The following is a 17,444-nucleotide window of genomic DNA, read 5'->3' as shown; positions in this document are numbered from 1 at the left end:
CGAATCTGCAGTGATTCTATTTCGGCTCAATCCTTGTCCTTCTGAAATTATTCAAATTTACAAAGGAAAACATTGGAACACTTTACTTCAAGTTTTGTAGGATCACAGAATGGGAAGAAGGATATTTGACGGAAAGGCGATGGAAAGATTTGACGGGAAGAAGGATATTTCAAGTTTTGTAGGATCACAGAATGGGAAGAAGGATATTTGATGAAAACCACCGTTTAGAGGCCATTTTTCCCCACAAAGCGGGGGTTGGCCTTTTCGGGGACCGTGGTAGTTGTTGTTTTTTGGTCCCCTTTTTGAAGCAGTTTTACGGCCGGATGCCCTTCCTGACGCCAACCCTTTTTGCCGCCTTCAACGACAAACAGGGAATTACCAGTGAACTGGTACTCAATTAGCCGACCTCGGAAGGATGACAGGCTGAGTCAACCCCCCTGGCATTAATTCGGCGATCGACCAAGATTCGAACCCAGGATCCTAGGATCCTAAGCCGGCACCCTAACCGCTAGCCCAACACCAGGACTAGCCGCTAGCCCAAGAAGGATATTTGATGGAACACTGCTTTTTCTCATTGCGAGAACTGTCCATGGAATCCAAATGCACGATTCGTTCTGCTCCATATACTCTACCTCAGTCTGTCTGAGAGTATTCCACCAACAGACAGCAGGCAAAAGAAGGTGACAATAGAGGAGAAGATATGAAAGGTTTCTTGACTTGTGTCTATGACAACCCAAGGCTCAACATTAACATTTGCAACTATGGGGGACGCTTCTTCATGGTGGTCGTACCCCCAATGCAAGTCGGGGGCCAGATCATCCCCATTCTTCTCTGCTGCCCGGATTCGTCAAGGCAGCGCGGTCATGGTCAGAGTGCCGAGCAGTCCTTTCCCTCTTGTCTCTGTCTCTTTTTTCTCTGTTGTGGCCTTAACTTCGTGAAGGCGGAGGTCCACCATCCTGGATGTGGGTGATCTCTGGGTCGCTCCTGGGAGATCGATCGGTTGTCTCTGTGCTGTAGGCTTGTTTGAGAGAATTGTCCAGGGCTATGCAACAACAACAACAACAACAACAACAACAACATTAACATTTATTCCAACCTGTCTATGGAATAGGTATGTTTTAGATGTTATCTGTCCCGTCAAACATTGTGTCTGGCCCAACTATTCATTCTGTGAGCATGTGTGACGATCTTATTATGTTTATTTGAAGTTTCCGTCGACGTACGGTGGTGGTAGGGTCGAAAGGGATCTTCTTGGTCACTGTCAATCACAGTGGCTTTCCACGAAAAAGAACTGCGTTTGAGGTTACGTTTATGAAACTTCCCGTTTGTAAAATCGATTTGTGCTCTGGACGGGTTTATTGAGGTCTTCACGTGTGACAAAATTCACGGACAAAATTGCCTGTCCCGGTGAGACAGACAACCGTAAATGGCGAGACCTGCAACCATAGTGGCTCGCTCGTGTCTATTGATGGAATGGATTGTGAGAGGAAATTGTGGAAACTAAATTCCTTTATCGTGACCTTGCCCGTTTTTTTAATGTAACCCAGATCCCAAGATTTTCTCTCTGTGAACAATGCAGACCTCTTTTACTTTGGTATGTATGGTTATGGCAAAGACCAGAACCAGCTCACCTAAATGAAAATGGGAAGAGCATTCAAGGTCTTGGCTGAACATGTGGCTTGAAGATAAACCACTGGGCAGATGACTAGGTCCTTTGGCCACAGACCACTTTAAATATTGTTACATGGAAAGAGTGGGAGATCCATAGACAGAATGTGTTAATAGCTTGGTCCATGTGCTCGAGTCAGTTAGATTTACGCTTGTAGTAGTGATCAGAAGTAAGTTGTATTGTAAAACATGCACTGAGGAGGCAGTGATTCTCGCCTGTGTGGAAGTTTAGGATAAGGTTTTATTTGGTTAAACCTGTAAAGGCGAGGCCAGGTCGAAGATTTGTGGCATTTAACAGAATGGAACTTGTAAATGTAAACAACGTGGGCTGTTTGGCCCAAGGACTGCAGGCTAGGTCAGAGGAGTGAGTTGTGGAGCCCTGAAGATGGGTGGGACATCCCGAAAGGGGTTGCCGCCCACTGGTATGGGTCAGCCAATGAGGGACCAGCCATGTGCTGGAAGGCGGACTATAAGGCGATAAAAGCTGTGTCCACGCATGTGTGCGGAAGATGACGGTTGGTGTGAGATCAGATATCAGCTCTATCTGCTCGTCGATCCCCACAAAGGATGAGTTTGAGGGACGGTGAATGCCATCTCCCCATCTTCACACCTCATTGCCATCCTCTAGCCTTCGTCCTGCCAGCTGTCACCGCCACCTGTCTGCACAACATCATCGTCCTGCAGCAGAGACCAGCTCGCGCCTGCCTTAAGCCTGTGTTCCCCTTCGTTGTGTGGGGTTTTTTTTGTTTGTTTTTTTGTATACAAGATCGAGGCTCGTGAAAGAGCTAACATTAATCACAGAAAAAGTCAAACCGACACATAAAACACAAAAAATAAGGGGAGCGGTAGACAAGATGGGGAGAGAGGGGGAAGGACACAAACACAACATTTGAGAGCAGGGACATTGGGAGAAATGTGGGAGGGGGAGGGCTTGGGGGGAGGTGGGAGAGGTATAAAACATATGGACACTGCAAGGACTTCCAGGAAAGAAGTTGGAATTTCCAAAAAAAAAAAAAGTGTATCTGGGGTGAATTAGCGGGGGTAGAAAAGATCAAGGTTTTGGATGGGGGAAGACAAGAGATGGTGGTGAACAGCTGTTTTAAAGATCTTTTTTTTTGTATACAAGATCGAGGCTCGTGTAAGAGCTAACATTAATCACAAAAAAAGCAAATGGACACACAAAACATACAATAAAGGGACTGGGAGACAAGATGGGGAGAGAGAGGGAGGCACACAAGTACAACAGCAGAGAAGTTCCCAATCCACTGGAATGCAGCTTTCATTGTGAGAGCATGAAGCAAAATATTCTGTGGTCTGATAAGATGAAAATTGAACTCTTTGGCCTGAATGAAAAGTAAAGTACTGTGTATGGCAGAAAGCTCATCACCGAGCACAGCTCATCACCCATCTACCACCATCCCTTCCGTGAAGCATGGTGGTGGCAGCATCATTCTATGGGGATGCTTTTTAACGGGAGGGACTAGGAGACTTGTGAGGACAGAGGGAACAATGAATGGAGCCAAATGCAGGTGAATCCTTGAGGAGAATCTGCTTCGGAGTGCAAAAGACCTTAGATCGTGGCGAAGATTTATGTTCCAACAGGACAATGACCCCAAGCATACAGCCAAAGCAACACTGGAATGGCTTCAGAAGAAAAACGTGAAAATCCTTTAGTGGCCCAGCCAAAGCTCAGAATCTGTGGAAAGACTTGAAGATTGCTGTTCACCAACATTCCCCATCCAACTTGACAGAGCTTGAGCAAATCAACAAGGCCTCCACGCTGGCCGCACTTCTTCTTTCTCCCTGGAAATGGAAGACCTGGAGGGAGGAGTGGGATTGAAGGGAGTGGGGGAGTTTGTTCCAGAGGCAGGAGAAAAGGGGAATGAAAGTGAAGGTGAGCAGAGAGCCTAGATTTTGGCAGTTTAACCATAAGAGGGTTGCAGGCAGATCTTGTGCGACCTGAAGGAATATTGGGGGGACAGAGCACAGAGAGAGCTGGGGGAGCAAGGCTGGAGAGGAGTCGGTAGAAGACAAAGACCACCAACCTGCCTGCGGTGAGTGAGTGAAAGGCCCTCGGAGTTAAATTCATCCCAGGAGATTCCAATGATTCTGAAAGCTTTGGTTTCAACAGCGTGAAGCCGAGCTCGGTGTGAGGCAGGAGAACCAGCCCAGAGGGGGGAACAGTATTCCATTGAGCTGCGGATGAAAGCCTTGTATGTGGTGAGGAGCTCAGGTGTGCCAAGGAAGGACTTCGCACGACGGAGGATGCCCAGTCGGCGACTGGCTTTGGAGGCCAGCTTGGAAATGTGGTTTTCCCAAGAAATATCATGGCAGATAGTGAGACCCAAAAGCTTGAGCGACAGAACTTCTTGGAGAGGATTGTTGAGAAAGTATATGGGAGGTTTTTCCAGTCAGTCCTTTCGGAGAGACATTGTAAGACTGTGAGATTTGTCAGGATTGAAAGACATGTTCCACTTGTTTGACCAGTCTGTGATTTTGTCCAGGTCTGCAGAGAGTGAGGAGGCTGCAGACCTCCGATCTGAGGGATGAGGAATGGAGCGGCAGATAGTGGAGTCATCAGCAAAGAGATAGAGAGGATTTTCCAGAGAGTCGGAGAGATCATTGATGAAGACCAGAAATAGCACAGGGCCCAGAACACTACCTTGGGGAACTCCAGCCAGAACAGGAAGGGGAGAGGAGAGAAATCCATTCAGGGCCACACGTTGCCTATGACCAGAGAGGAAGTCCGCAAGCCATGAGTGGAGATTTCCATGGATACCATAGGAGGAGAGTTTGGTGAGCAGAGCTGGGTGCCAGACCGTATCGAAGGCACGTGATATGTCAAGTGAGACAACTCTGATTTCCTGTTTTGCATTGAGGACCTCCATCCATTGTTGAGACAGCAGAAGCAACATGTCCAGAGTAGCATGACCTGGTCTGAATCCAAATTGATGATCAGAGATCAAGCCATTGGAGAAGAGGAAGGATTTGATATCCGAAGCAATGATGGATTCCATGACTTTGCTGATAATTGGAAGCAGGCTGATTGGTCTGTAGTTGCAAGGATCTGTTTTTGCACATTTTTTGTGTAAAGCGGTAATGTTTGCTGATTTCCAAGATTCTGGCAGATGACCTTGAGCAAAAGAGAGGGTGAAAAGAACAGAGAGAGGGCGAGATAGAGCGGCAGAGCAGGATTTTAGGACCCGTGGGCTGATGCCGTCTGGTCCAGTTGCAGAATCAGTCGAGGTTTGACAAAAACTTCACCTTGTCAGGCAAGAAGGACACAGAGTCCAGGAGCAGTTGGGTTTGACTGGGAAAGGTGGGAACAGAGAGAGATGCGTTTGGGACACAAGATTTTTAGGCAAACACAGTGTTGAGGCATTCGGCTTTGTCACGTGCGGTGTCAACTGTGTAGCCATTTGAGGTAAGGGAGGGGATGGATGGGGAACAAACACCAGAAACGGATTTGACCAGACGCCACCAGGATTTGGAAGAAGGAGACAGGTTTGAGAGTTCAATCTTGAGTGTGGAGAGATAGTGCTTCCTGGCACTCCTGAGGGTAGCCACACACTTGTTTCGAGCTTGGTGGAAGGAACTGAGATTGCCTTCATTTGGATTTGCCTTCCAAGAGACAAAGGCAAGTTGTTTCAGGGCAACTGCCTCACCACAAGATTCAGTGTACCATGGACGGGAGGAAGGGTAAGACAACTGAAGACGAGATGGGATAAATCTGTGCATGAGAGAGAGCAGTTTGCTTTGGAAGAATTCCCCTTAAGAATTGATGTCAGAGGCAGTAGAGATGGGAGACCAGTCCAGGTGATTGATGGCTGCTTGTAGCCCATGCCAGTCGGCCTGAGTGAAATGCCAGACTCGTCGGCGCTGAGGAGGCTCTCTGAGAATGTCCAGAGAGATATCCACTTTAACAAGCACATGATCAGAAGAACCGATTGGAGCAGAAGAAGAGCAGCAGACATTTGCAGGGATTTGGGTTCAGTAATTTGGCGCCATAGCTGGGGTTAGTTTTTATAACACTTTTTTGCATACAAGTACGTATGCTCCCTAGTTGTTTTTTGACCGCCTGGTTCATTCTATTTATTGGTGCGTTTTGTCCTTCCTCATTCCCCGTATTACTTTCATAAACCATGATTATTTTTAAGAACGTCTTCCCGCCTGCTTGCCTTCCCGCGTCAGCAATCGCCAATTTCGGTTTGTATTGGACCGATCCTTGGGGGGATTGTAGATCGGTAAATCAAGCAGTTAATTTTGAATGCAGTGAATTTGGAGACCATTTGGTAATATACAAGGGTCAAAGACCACTCGGCATGGTGGGAGGTGTTAGACCAACCTGTCGACACGACATTGAAGCTGAGGCCTTGGGTTTGTGACTTGAGCATTTGGCCACACACCATTTTAAATATTATATGTGTAATTGCACAGTACGTTAGTGGATATCTGTACTAAAGATAAATGTAAGTTACTTCTAATATCCCAACCATTGGCTATGTTTGTGCTTCTTTCCAAAACAATACGATTCAAGTACCCATCATAAAGGTCAGTACTCCTGTCTGCCAGCTTATCATGTCAATTTAAGGTTGAACTCGGTTGGGTTAAGTTGAGATGGTCAATTATATTCCTGAATGAATTTAAATCGAATGATCCTTAAATACTTGTTTTTACAAAGCTGAGTTTGTTGACATTTGTTCGTTGAATTGGATATTTATCTTAACATCTGGATTAAAATGTCTTTTTTTTTTTTTTTTCAACCAGCTTTTAGTCCCTCTTCAAGCCACAGACAATGAAAAGTGGACGCAAGAGAGTCCCTGCGTCATGCCTCCGGCCAGGTGGACAAAACCAAAGTGTCCAAAGAGCAAGAGAAGGTTCAACAGACGAGGCAGCAGATGCTGCTTTGGATGGACCCTTGGAGCAGTCCACAGACACACAGGATGCCCCTGGTCAGTTATGTTTAAAGCTGTTCAGCATTCTTTAATTTCATTCCCTTTCTTAGATGGTTGTTTTTGAGGCCCATGTAAACGAATACATGGTGAATATTGATGCAGACACACTGAATCCGTCTGCATGACAGTTAATATAGTGAGGATGCTCTCTGCAGATCTGCCTGGATTTTATTATGATCCTGAAAGAAACCGCTACTTCCGTCTGCTTCCTGGGCACAACAATTTCAACCCACTGACGAACAGCAGTTTGCGTAGGCAGCAGCAGGAGAAAGATCGACTGAAAATGGTGGAGGAAGACAATCGTTGTAGCCCTGTGAGTATGTCACCATGTGATTCAGGGATAGGAGGGAGACTAGTGAGGAGCAACGTAAGATCGCTTGTACTGCCATACTTTTTCATCGTGTTCAGTTTGCACAGTTTCTAGAAGGGGAAGCTGTGGGGATTGACTTTTTGAAGAGCAATTTAACCGCATTCAAAAACTAACTTTCATTGACCTTGCAGTGCTGCCCTGTTTTCTATGCCTCCGCCTATGAAGTCACTGGAGGCATTATGTTTTCGGGTTGTCCATCGGTGATAGGTTTTCGTTATAATCATAACTTAAGATCGGCTGAAGGGATCTAAGTCAAACTTGGTGTAAGTATGTATAATGATACAAGGATGAACGTATTTGATTATGGGGTCAAAAGGTCAGAGGTCCAATTCCGTTTTTAAAAAAATCTGTTACAGAGCTAACTTGTGAACCAGTGATGTGATTTTGACCAAAGTTGGTATAAGTATATATTATGATGCAAAGATGAACTGATTAGATTTTGGTTCAGGTCATGTCAAGTCAAGTCATGACCTGAAAAGAAAATCAGGTCATGTCAGGTAAAAATTGATACGTGAGAACATCTGAAGGAATTTATATCAAACTTGGTATAAGTATGTAAAATTATGTAATAATGTGTGTGGAGGCATATCAGTCGACATCGCGACATCAGAGCGCTGTTCTACTTCTACATGTTTTGTTCAATAAATAAGATATTGTTATGTCGGTAGGGTAGCGCAATATCTAGAGCCAGGTAGATCTGAATAGGTAACATGCTTCGACTGTCGTGATAGGGAATCTACCTGTAATAAGTTCTGTTAGTCCAGTTTGTCGGGTTAAGATGTCTGCTTGTGAACATACCAGGATGTTCGTGTGCTAGGTAGTTAGGGATTAAAGATAACAGCCCCTGTGTGTCAAACCTGGTAGTCAAACCTTTGTCCCTTATGGCAATGCACACCTGTAGACACTTAGACAGGCCCTTAGTACAACATTAAATAATTCCCTTCCCTGACAGTGACTTCGGAAGGAACAGGCAAGGAAACCACGCCAGGACACCGCCGATGATGGCCGCCGCCAGCTACACCTCCGGCATGCCTAGCCACCTCGAGTAGCACGAGCTATTACCACACCACAGGCCTGTAATTCGGTGGAGGGCACTGATTGGGTGGCGTGCCAAGGCTGACGTCACCGCCGCAAGGCTATATAGGGGCGCGCAGAATGACATTTTCTCTCTTGCACTCTTGAGGCTCTTGCATTTCAGCAGTGCGGTGCAAGTCTTGCGTAGCATGTTTTCTGGTTGCTTGCACAGCTTCCTCTGGCAGCTCGAGCTCTCTTGCACACGTCCTTCCCTGGCTGTCTTGTGCTCTCTGCGCTTCCCTCCTTGGTCTTGGGAGGTCCCTGGTGGTCGTTGGCTCGCCATCTGCGTGGTGCTTGGAGCGAGGGACCTCGTGGGTGCATCGGGGCCGAACGGAGCCGTGTTGGACGGCAGACAATACCAGACGACGGACAGATAAGCTCACACCACATTTCACAATTACACAATGTGTTCTTTTCCTTTAATTCATTCCTGTGTCTTGTTTCCGAAATGTGTGTGTGGGGACGTCCCGATTAGGATATTTATTACCGGCGCGTGCTTTTCCTGTCCCGACCTTTATTGTGAATAAACCCTTATATTATTTTCTGTATATATATCTGAACGCAGTTTCCATGTGGTTGATTTAACAGGTAAGACTGCAGGGCTCTCACGCCCCCCTCCAATCCCGCGCGCTTTGGTGTAGCTTTTATTTTTGGAGTCCGCCATTGAGTTTCGCCTCAATGGCGAAACCTTCGCGAAGAGCTAAGGCCTTCGCGATCGGCTTCCGTGAGTGCCTGATTTTAATCAAAGGCGGCCGCACGACAATATTTAATGAATGCACCTTCATCCTGTGATCCATTGATCATCTTTTTATATGCACAATACATGTAACAGTTTTGTGTTATCTTCAGAAAGTCCCCGACTCTCGATGCACAGTTTCCAGACTGGTGGAAAGGCGCCGAGTTGGTCTGCAAGGCCCACAATCATACTGCCGGTGAGAATTAAAGTGGTGGATTAACGGAGGAAACCAGATGCTAATCTTCTCTCTAAGCAGTTTAGATTTTTTGTATTGTTTGTTTTTTCTTGTGCAACATCGAGGCTTGTGGAGGGGCAACAAAATAGAACGGATCAGGATGTAACAGCATAAAAGGAACAGCAAAATAAATGGGGGGGGGGGGGGTGGGCACCAAAGGTAGGGATCGAGGACATAATAGAGGGAGACTTGGAGAAATAAGGAATGTGGGGAAGAATGGGGACAAGGAGAGGACACAGGGGGTGGACAGGATGGATAAAACTGCAAAATCTCAGGAAGAAAAAAACTGGAAAGTTGGAAAGAGGTGAGCTTAGGTGGGTTGACGGGTAGAAAATATCATGATTTGGATTCGGGACTATTTGAGATGGTGGTTAACAGCTGTCTTGAAGACATGGAGGAAAGAATGAGATTGAAGAGAATTTAGAAGTTGGTTCCGCAGGTGGGAAAAAGAGAAAAAAATGAGTGGTCAGCAGTGATCCTGGATTTTGGGAGTTTTACTGGAAGGAGGTTGCTGGCAGACAAACTGTGTGCACCCTGCAGAAATCTGGGAGAATGGGTGGATGTTGACAAAGCTTGGAGAGCAGAGGGTGACCAGAAAGGAAGACCAGAACCTGTCTGTCATGGGAAAATGATCGCCTCATTGACTCGGCTTCATTGCCGCAGATTCCAATGATCTTGAAGACATTGGTTTCCCTGGCTCATAAGGTTAGATTAATAGGATAGATTCAAATTGTACGAATATTTCAAGTTGTACGATTCAAGTTGTGCATTCAATGGATAGATTCCAAGTTGTACGAATATCCAATTCAAAGTTTCTCCATCACATCGTTCTGCTGACTGTACAAAGTAAAGCACCGACATTAGGTGGCGCCACAAGCACTCAGTGTTTTGAGAAGTTGCTCTTCCTCAATTTGGAGTGTCACATTAAAGGGGTTGAATACTTATTGACTCAAGACATTTCAGCTTTTCATTTTCATTTATTCTGTAGAAATGTCAAAAAGAAAATTCAGCGTTGACATTATGGGGTCAAGAGGTCTAAGGTGTAGATTGGCTACACACAATGTGTAGATTGGTGACAAAATTTTTAAATTTAATCCATTTAAAATTCAGGCTGTAATATAACAAAATGTGGAAAAGTCAAGGGGTGTAAATACTTTCTTAAGGCACTGTTTGTGCGACAGCTTTTCCATTGGCCTTAGAAAGCTGTTAATTATCTAGTTCCGTCAAGTAGCAACTGACTTCTGGTGACATTCATGATCAGCTTAGTCCAAAGATCTCTTTCCTGCGCTCCTTTCAGAATATCTGAGTCCACTTGGTTGCATCGTTTACCCCATCCATGCAGTGCATACTAGTTCTGCCTCTTTTTTTCTTCTTCCCTTAACTCTACCCTTAACATTTTCCAATTTCTCCAGACTTTCGTTTTCTGCATGCATGATGTGTCCAAGGTATGACAGTTTTTGTTTTAGTACCAGTGCTTCTCATGAACATGGTGGTCTTGAAAACTGTGGAAATTTAAAAAAAAGACCAACATTTTAGCCACATATTTGCCTTCATCAGGGACTTGCATAGACAATGTGACTCAGATATTAATTGCCCTCTTGGAGTTGTGGAGGGACACATGCTTGCATTAGGCCACGAGACTGAGGAAACCAACTGATACTCGAGTTGATTGTGCCTTTTTCTTTTCTGCTCCACACATTATTTTAATTATCTTGTGTGCTGAATGAATAACATCCATGAACGTTTATGATGAACTTTGCGCCCTGTTGTCATTGCTATCCATCTGAAGCCAATGGTTTGTATTTCTCAGGCTAATGCATGAATTAAAGATTTCCGGCATGAGGAAACAAAGTGTTGAAATAACTGGAGCTGAAAGTGATGCGGTAGCATTCAAGTTGATCAAGGTGAGTTGGTTGTGCAAAGTCATGTTTGAGATTATTTTTTTTAGCGGGTGGAGGGGGGGTCGTGGGGTTAAAATCTTTCCATCCCTTTTTGAAATGCTCATATTTATTTATTCATTTATTTGAAAACAAAATCATTTTTATTCGTAAGTCATGTCTGTCCACCACATTTCAAGGCATTTGTCCCCCATTAGCGTTCTTCCTCTCCTTTGCTCGAGCTTTCTTTTGCCTCCCTCATTCTCATGTGTCCCAGTGTGTACCCTGGATAAGAATAGGTACGCCGTATCCCTGCATGTCATAAGAGGCGACTAAGAGGGTTGGCGTCAGGAAGGGCATCCGGCCATAAAAACATTGCCTCAAAAAGAGAACCATGACAATTACAACTACATGTGGGCAGGGTACAGCCCAAAGTGGAGATCGGTTTCTGAGGTTTGGGACATGGAATGTAGGGACAATGACAGGGAGATCAGGAGAAGTGGTGGAAGTATTGGTCAGAAGAAGAGTGGACATATGTTGTGTGCAAGAGACGAGATGGAAGGGAAGTGGTGTGAGAATGGTGAAGGGTAGGCAGGGACAAAAATACAAGTTTGTGTGGCAAGGGTGCCTGGAGGGCGTGAATGGTGTTGGTGTCCTGTTTTCTGAGGAGTTTGTAGACAGTGTGGTGAGTGTGACTGGAGTGAGTGATAGGTTGATGATGGTGAAAATGATGATTGGAAAGCTCTTGGTGAACGTCATCTCGGGATATGCTCCGCAGGTTGGTCGAAGCGATGAAGAGAAGGACAAGTTCTGGTGTGTGATAGAGAAGCTGATGGAAAACGTGAAAGATGAGGAGGTTGTTGTGGTAGGAGGAGACCTAAATGGACATGTGGGAAGGAGTATGGATGGTTTTGACGGAGTTCATGGGGGTTACGGATATGGTGTGAGAAATGGAGAAGGTGAAAGGATTTTGGAGTTTGCTGATGGAGCTGATTTGTTGATTTGTAATACTCAGTTCCAGAAAGAGGATAATAAGCTTGTGACATACACGTCAGGTGGGTCGACGACAACCGTTGACTACCTGATGGTGCGTAGGCGAGATCGGGGGCACCTCCGGGACACAAAGGTGATCCCGGGGGAGGAGGCTGTTTCACAGCACCACTTGGTTGTCTGCGACGTAAGGGTGAAAGGTGCGAGGAGAGCTCGGCGGGTGAAGTACCAACCGAGAATGAAGGTGTGGAGGTTGAAAGAGGTGACAGTAAGGGAGGCATTAAAAGAGAGGCTGAGTAGGGTCGAGGATGATGTGGTTGAGCTTGAAAGTGGTTGGATGTCAATGAAAGCTAGTCTGTTGGGAGCCGTTGGTGAGGTATGTGGATGGACAAAAGGACCACCGAGGCACTCAGAAACATGGTGGTGGGATGATGAAGTTGGAAAGAGGATTGACGAGAAGAGGAAGAAGTTCAAGGAGTGGCAGAAGGCGAAGGGTACGGGAGCAGAAACAGCAGAGCATGAAAGTTATAAGGCAGCCAGGAAGGCTGCAAAGAAAGAGGTAGCAAAGGCGCAGGAGGCATGTAGGAAAATGTTCGGAGAACGCTTGGATTCGGAAGAGGGTCAGAAAGCAGTATTCAGGATTGCAAAGCAGACAGCGAAAGAGAGGTGTGATGTGATGGGGGTGAGTTGCTTGAAGGATGAAGTGGGACAAATCGTTGTTGACCCAGATGGAATTAAAGGAAGATGGAAAAGATATATGGAAATGCTGTTGAATACAGAGAATGAATGGGATGGCAACATAGAGAGTAACCCAGTTTTAGGACCGGCAGAGAAGATAACTGAGAAGGAAGTTGAGGAAGCGATAAAAGCAATGAAGGGTAGAAAAGCGGGAGGGCCGACGGGAGTTGTGGGAGATATGTTGAAGGCAGCAGGAAGTTGGGGTGTGAAGAGAATGACAGAGATCTGTAATCTGGTTGTGAAAGAAGGCCGCATTCCAGTGGATTGGGAACTGAGTACCCTCGTCCCTCTATACAAGGGGAAAGGTGACCCTCTGGAGTGTGGCTCGTACCGAGCGATAAAGGTATTGGAGCATGGAATGAAGGTATTGGAAAGGGTGTTGGAGAGGAGGATAAGGAAGAAAGTGAAGATCGACGAAATGCAGTTTGGATTCATGCCAGGAAGAGGAACGACAGACGCGCTTTTCATTGTGAGGCAGTTGCAGGAGAAGTACATGGAGAAGAGGAAGAAGTTGTTTCTTGGGTTTGTTGATCTGGAGAAAGCATTCGATCGGGTTCCACGCAAAGTATTGACATGGGCATTGAGGAAGTTAGGAGTGGAGGAATGGTTGATCAGAGTCGTGATGGCAATGTACAAAAGAGCGCGCACAGCTGTAAGGACGAAGGACGGGAACAGTGGTGAGTTTGAGGTGAAGGTGGGAGTGCATCAAGGGTCGGTACTAAGGCCACTACTATTTGTGGCTGTGATGGAGGTGCTGGCTCAGAACGTAAAGGAGGGTTTACCGTGGGAGTTGTTGTATGCAGATGATCTGGTGTTGATTGCAGAAAGTATGGATGGACTGAAGGAAAAGATGAACACGTGGAAGGAATGTATGGAGACAAAAGGTCTGAAGGTGAATATCGGAAAGACGAAGGTGATGGCAAGTGGTAAAGCATGTGGTGAGGTGGAAAGAACTGGGAAGTGGCCCTGTGCTGTGTGTAGGAAGGGTGTCGGAGTGAACTCCATTCAGTGTACAATGTGCGCTGAGTGGGTTCATCAAAAATGTAGTGGTCTGAGAGGGTCATTAACCAGTGTGGCAGCTACATTCAAATGTAAGGTGTGCACAGAGGGAGCTGCAGATGGAGGAAATGTTGAGTTGGATCATGGAGACGGCGTGAAGCTGGAAGGTGTTTAAACATTTTGCTACCTCGGAGACATGCTGAATGGAGAAGGTGGATCAGACTCGGCAATGGTTGCTCGAGTGAGATGTGCATGGAAGAAGTTTCGGGAATTGAGTGGTGTGCTGATGATGAGGGGAGTGTCGTTGAAGCTGAAGGGAAAGGTGTATGCTGCATGTGTGAGAAGTGTTATGATTTATGGGAGCGAGACATGGGTAATGAACGTAGAGCAGCAACGAAGGTTGGAAAGGGTGGAAATGCGAATGGTTCGACGGATGTGCGGAGTATCGTTGAGAGAGAGGAAGACAAATGATGAATTGCGAAAGATAATGGGAATAGAGCCTGTGATTGATGCTGTGAAGAGGAACAGGTTGAGATGGTTTGGTCATGTGTTGAGGAAGGATGAAAGTGACTGGTTGAGAAGAGTGATGGAAATGAATGTAGAAGGAAGTAGAAGACGGGGAAGACCGAGAAAGACTTGGCTAAAGATGGTGGAAGAAGAAATGCGGGCAAGGGGGTTAACAAGGAGAGATGCAGAAAATAGGGCAAAATGGAGAAGATTGTCGTGGGGACCGCAAGGCTAACCCCCCCTCTAGCAGGGAAAATGGCCTTTTAAAATGCATGTTGTTGTTGTTGTATTCTCATGAGCACTTTATTAGTCCCCTAGCCGGGGACCATAGGTTTACTCTCCATCTGTCTGTCCGTCCAAACTGTGATTTTACTCGACTTTTTTTTCCCCATACCCTTTAACATGTTCAACTGAAACTTGGTACATGGCTTTAGTATGATAAGTTACAGAATAACTTTGAGTTTCGTGGAGTTTCCCCAATTTTTTATGGAGTTATGCCCTTTTTGAACTTGGAAAATATCATGAAAAATGAAACTTAGAAAACATATTATGCATGGTCAGTTTTCAGCTACTCTTATTCCACCCCACTTCTTTACACCCATTGGCTGGACAGCTGGCCTGACTCCACCCCAATTAAAATCATGCACCCCATTCTATGAAGCAGCACAGATCAGCAGGCATCAGGCATTAGTCCTGGGTGTTAGTCCATGGCCCAGTGCAATTGCAATACAACAACAACATGCATTTTGAGGCCATTTTCCCTGCTAGAACGTGGGTTAGCCTTGCGGTCCCCATGACAATCTTCTACATTTTGCCCTATTTTCTGCATCTCCCCTTGTTAATCCCCTTGCCCGCATTTCTTCTTCCACCACCTTTAGCCAAGTCTTTCTCGGTCTTCCCTGTCCTCTACTTCCTTCTACATTCATTTTCATCACTCTTCTCAGCCAGTCGCTTTCATCCTTCCTCAACACATGACCAAACCATCTCAACCTGTTTCTCTTCACAGCATCCATCACAGGCTCTATTCCCATCATCTTTCGCAATTCATCATTTGTCTTCCCCTCTCTCAACGATACTCTGCACATCCACTGAACCATTCGCATTTCCACCCTTTCCAGCCTTCGTTGCTGCTCTACGTTCATTACCCATGTCTCGCTCCCATAAATCAAAACACTTCTCACACATGCAGCATACACCTTTCCCTTCAGCTTCAACGACACTCCCCTCCTCGTCAGCACGCCACTCAGTTCCCGAAACTTCTTCCATGCACATCTCACTCCAGCAACCGTTGTCGAGTCTGATCCACCTTCTCCATTCAGCATGTCTCCGAGGTAGCAAAATGTTTTCACACCTTCCAGCTTCACGCTGTCTCCAAGATCCAACTCAACATTTCCTCCATCTGCAGCTCCCTCTGTACACACCTAATACTTGAATGTAGCTGCCACACTGGTTAATGACCCCCTCAGACCACTACATTATTTATGAACCCACTCAGCGCACATTGTACATTGAATGGAGTTCACTCAGACACCCTTCCTGCACACAGCACACGTCCACTTCCCAGTTCTTTCCACCTCACCGCATGCTTTACCACTTGCCATCACCTTCGTCTTTCCGATATTCACCTTCAGACCTTTTACCTCCAAACATTTCTTCCACTTGTTCATCTTCTCCTTCAGTCCATCCATACTTTCCGCAATCAACACCAGATCATCTGCATACAACAACTCCCACGGGAAACCCTCCTTTACATTCCGAGCCAGCACCTCCATCACAGCTACAAATAGTAGTGGACTTAGTACCGTCTCCTGATGCACTCCCACCTTCACCTCAAACTCACCACTGTTCCCGTCCTTCGTCCTTACAGCTGTGCGCGCTCTCTCGTACATTGTCATCACTACTCTGATCAACCATTCCTCCACTCCTAACTTCCTCAATGCCCATGTCAATACTTCACGTGGAACCCTATCGAATGCTTTCTCCAGATCAACAAACCCAAGAAACAACTTCTTTCTCTTCTCCATGTACTTCTCCTGCCTTACAATAAAAAGCGCGTCCGTCGTTCCTCTTCCTGGCATAAATCCAAACTGCATTTTGTCGATCTTCACTTTCTTCCTTATCCTCCTCTCCAACACCCTTTCCTATACTTTCATTCCATGCTCTAATAACTTTATCGCTGTATATGAGCCACAGTCCAGAGGGTCACCTTTCCCCTTGTATCGAGGGACGAGGGTACTCGGTTCCCAATACACTGGAATGCGGCCTTCTTTCACCACCAGATTGCAGATCTCTGTCATTCTCTTCACACCCCAACTTCCCGCTGCCTTCAACATATCTCCCACAACTACCGTCGGCCCTCCTGCTTTTCTACTCCATTGCTTTTATCACTTCCTCAACTTCCCTTTCAGTTATCTTCTCTGCCGGTCCTAAAACTGGGTTACTCTCTATGTTGCCATCCCATTCATTCTCTGCATTCAACAGCATTTCCATATATGTCTTCCATCTTCCTTTAATTCCATCTGGGTCCACAACGATTTGTCCCACTTCATCCTTCAAGCAACTCACCCCCATCACATCGCACCTCTCTTTCGCTATCTGCTTTGCAATCCTGAATACCATTCTCTGACCCTCTTCTGAATCCAGGCGTTCCCCGAACATTTTCCTACATGCCTCCTGCGCCTTTGCTACCTCTTTCTTTGCAGCCTTCTTGGCTGCCTTATAACTTTCATGCTCTGCTTTTTCTGCTCCCGTACCCTTCGCCTTCTGCCACTCCTTGAACTTCTTCCTTTTCTCGTCAATCTTCTTTCCAACTTCATCATCCCACCACCATGTTTCCGAGTGCCTCGATGGTCCTTTTGTCCATCCACCTACCTCACCAATGGCTCCCAACAGACTATCTTTCAATGACATCCAACCACTTTCAAGCTCAACCACATCATATTCTACCATACTCGGCCTCTCTTTTAATGCCTCCCTCACTGTCACCTCTTTCAACCTCCACACCTTCATTCTCTGTTGGTACTTCACCCGCTGAGCTCTCCTCGCACCTTTCACCCTTATGTCGCAGACAACCAAGTGGTGCTGTGAAACAATTGCAATGATCCCAGGTATTTCACCACGATTATATTATAATAATAATAATAATAATTCATTTATTTTGTATAGCGCTTTTCCAGAAGCCCAAAGGCGCTTTGACAGAGTGGAAAACATAATTCATAACAATACATGAAAACAACAATTGCAAAAAGACATTATATATGCACATAAGCCGTACGCATGTTTTTGATTTTTGTAT

General features: G+C 45.9%; 1 protein-coding gene across 1 annotated transcript in view; it reads left to right on the top strand.

Annotated features, from left to right (window-relative positions):
• DCAF4 (DDB1 and CUL4 associated factor 4) overlaps positions 1-17,444 on the top strand; it is a 60,835-nt gene that overhangs the window by 20,064 nt on the left and 23,327 nt on the right. The window contains exons 2-5 of the mRNA XM_068133336.2: positions 6,436-6,620; positions 6,779-6,936; positions 8,917-8,999; positions 10,849-10,942. Of these exons, the coding sequence (XP_067989437.1) occupies positions 6,464-6,620; positions 6,779-6,936; positions 8,917-8,999; positions 10,849-10,942 (492 nt within the window). The 5' untranslated portion in view covers positions 6,436-6,463. The remainder of the gene's footprint in view (positions 1-6,435; positions 6,621-6,778; positions 6,937-8,916; positions 9,000-10,848; positions 10,943-17,444) is intronic.

Source organism: Myxine glutinosa, chromosome 1, assembly GCF_964187855.1.
Source record: "Myxine glutinosa chromosome 1, kmMyxGlut1.1, whole genome shotgun sequence".
NCBI lineage: Eukaryota > Metazoa > Chordata > Myxini > Myxiniformes > Myxinidae > Myxine > Myxine glutinosa.
Note: the sequence above shows the minus strand (reverse complement) of the source record. Positions and strands in the feature narration are given on the sequence as shown.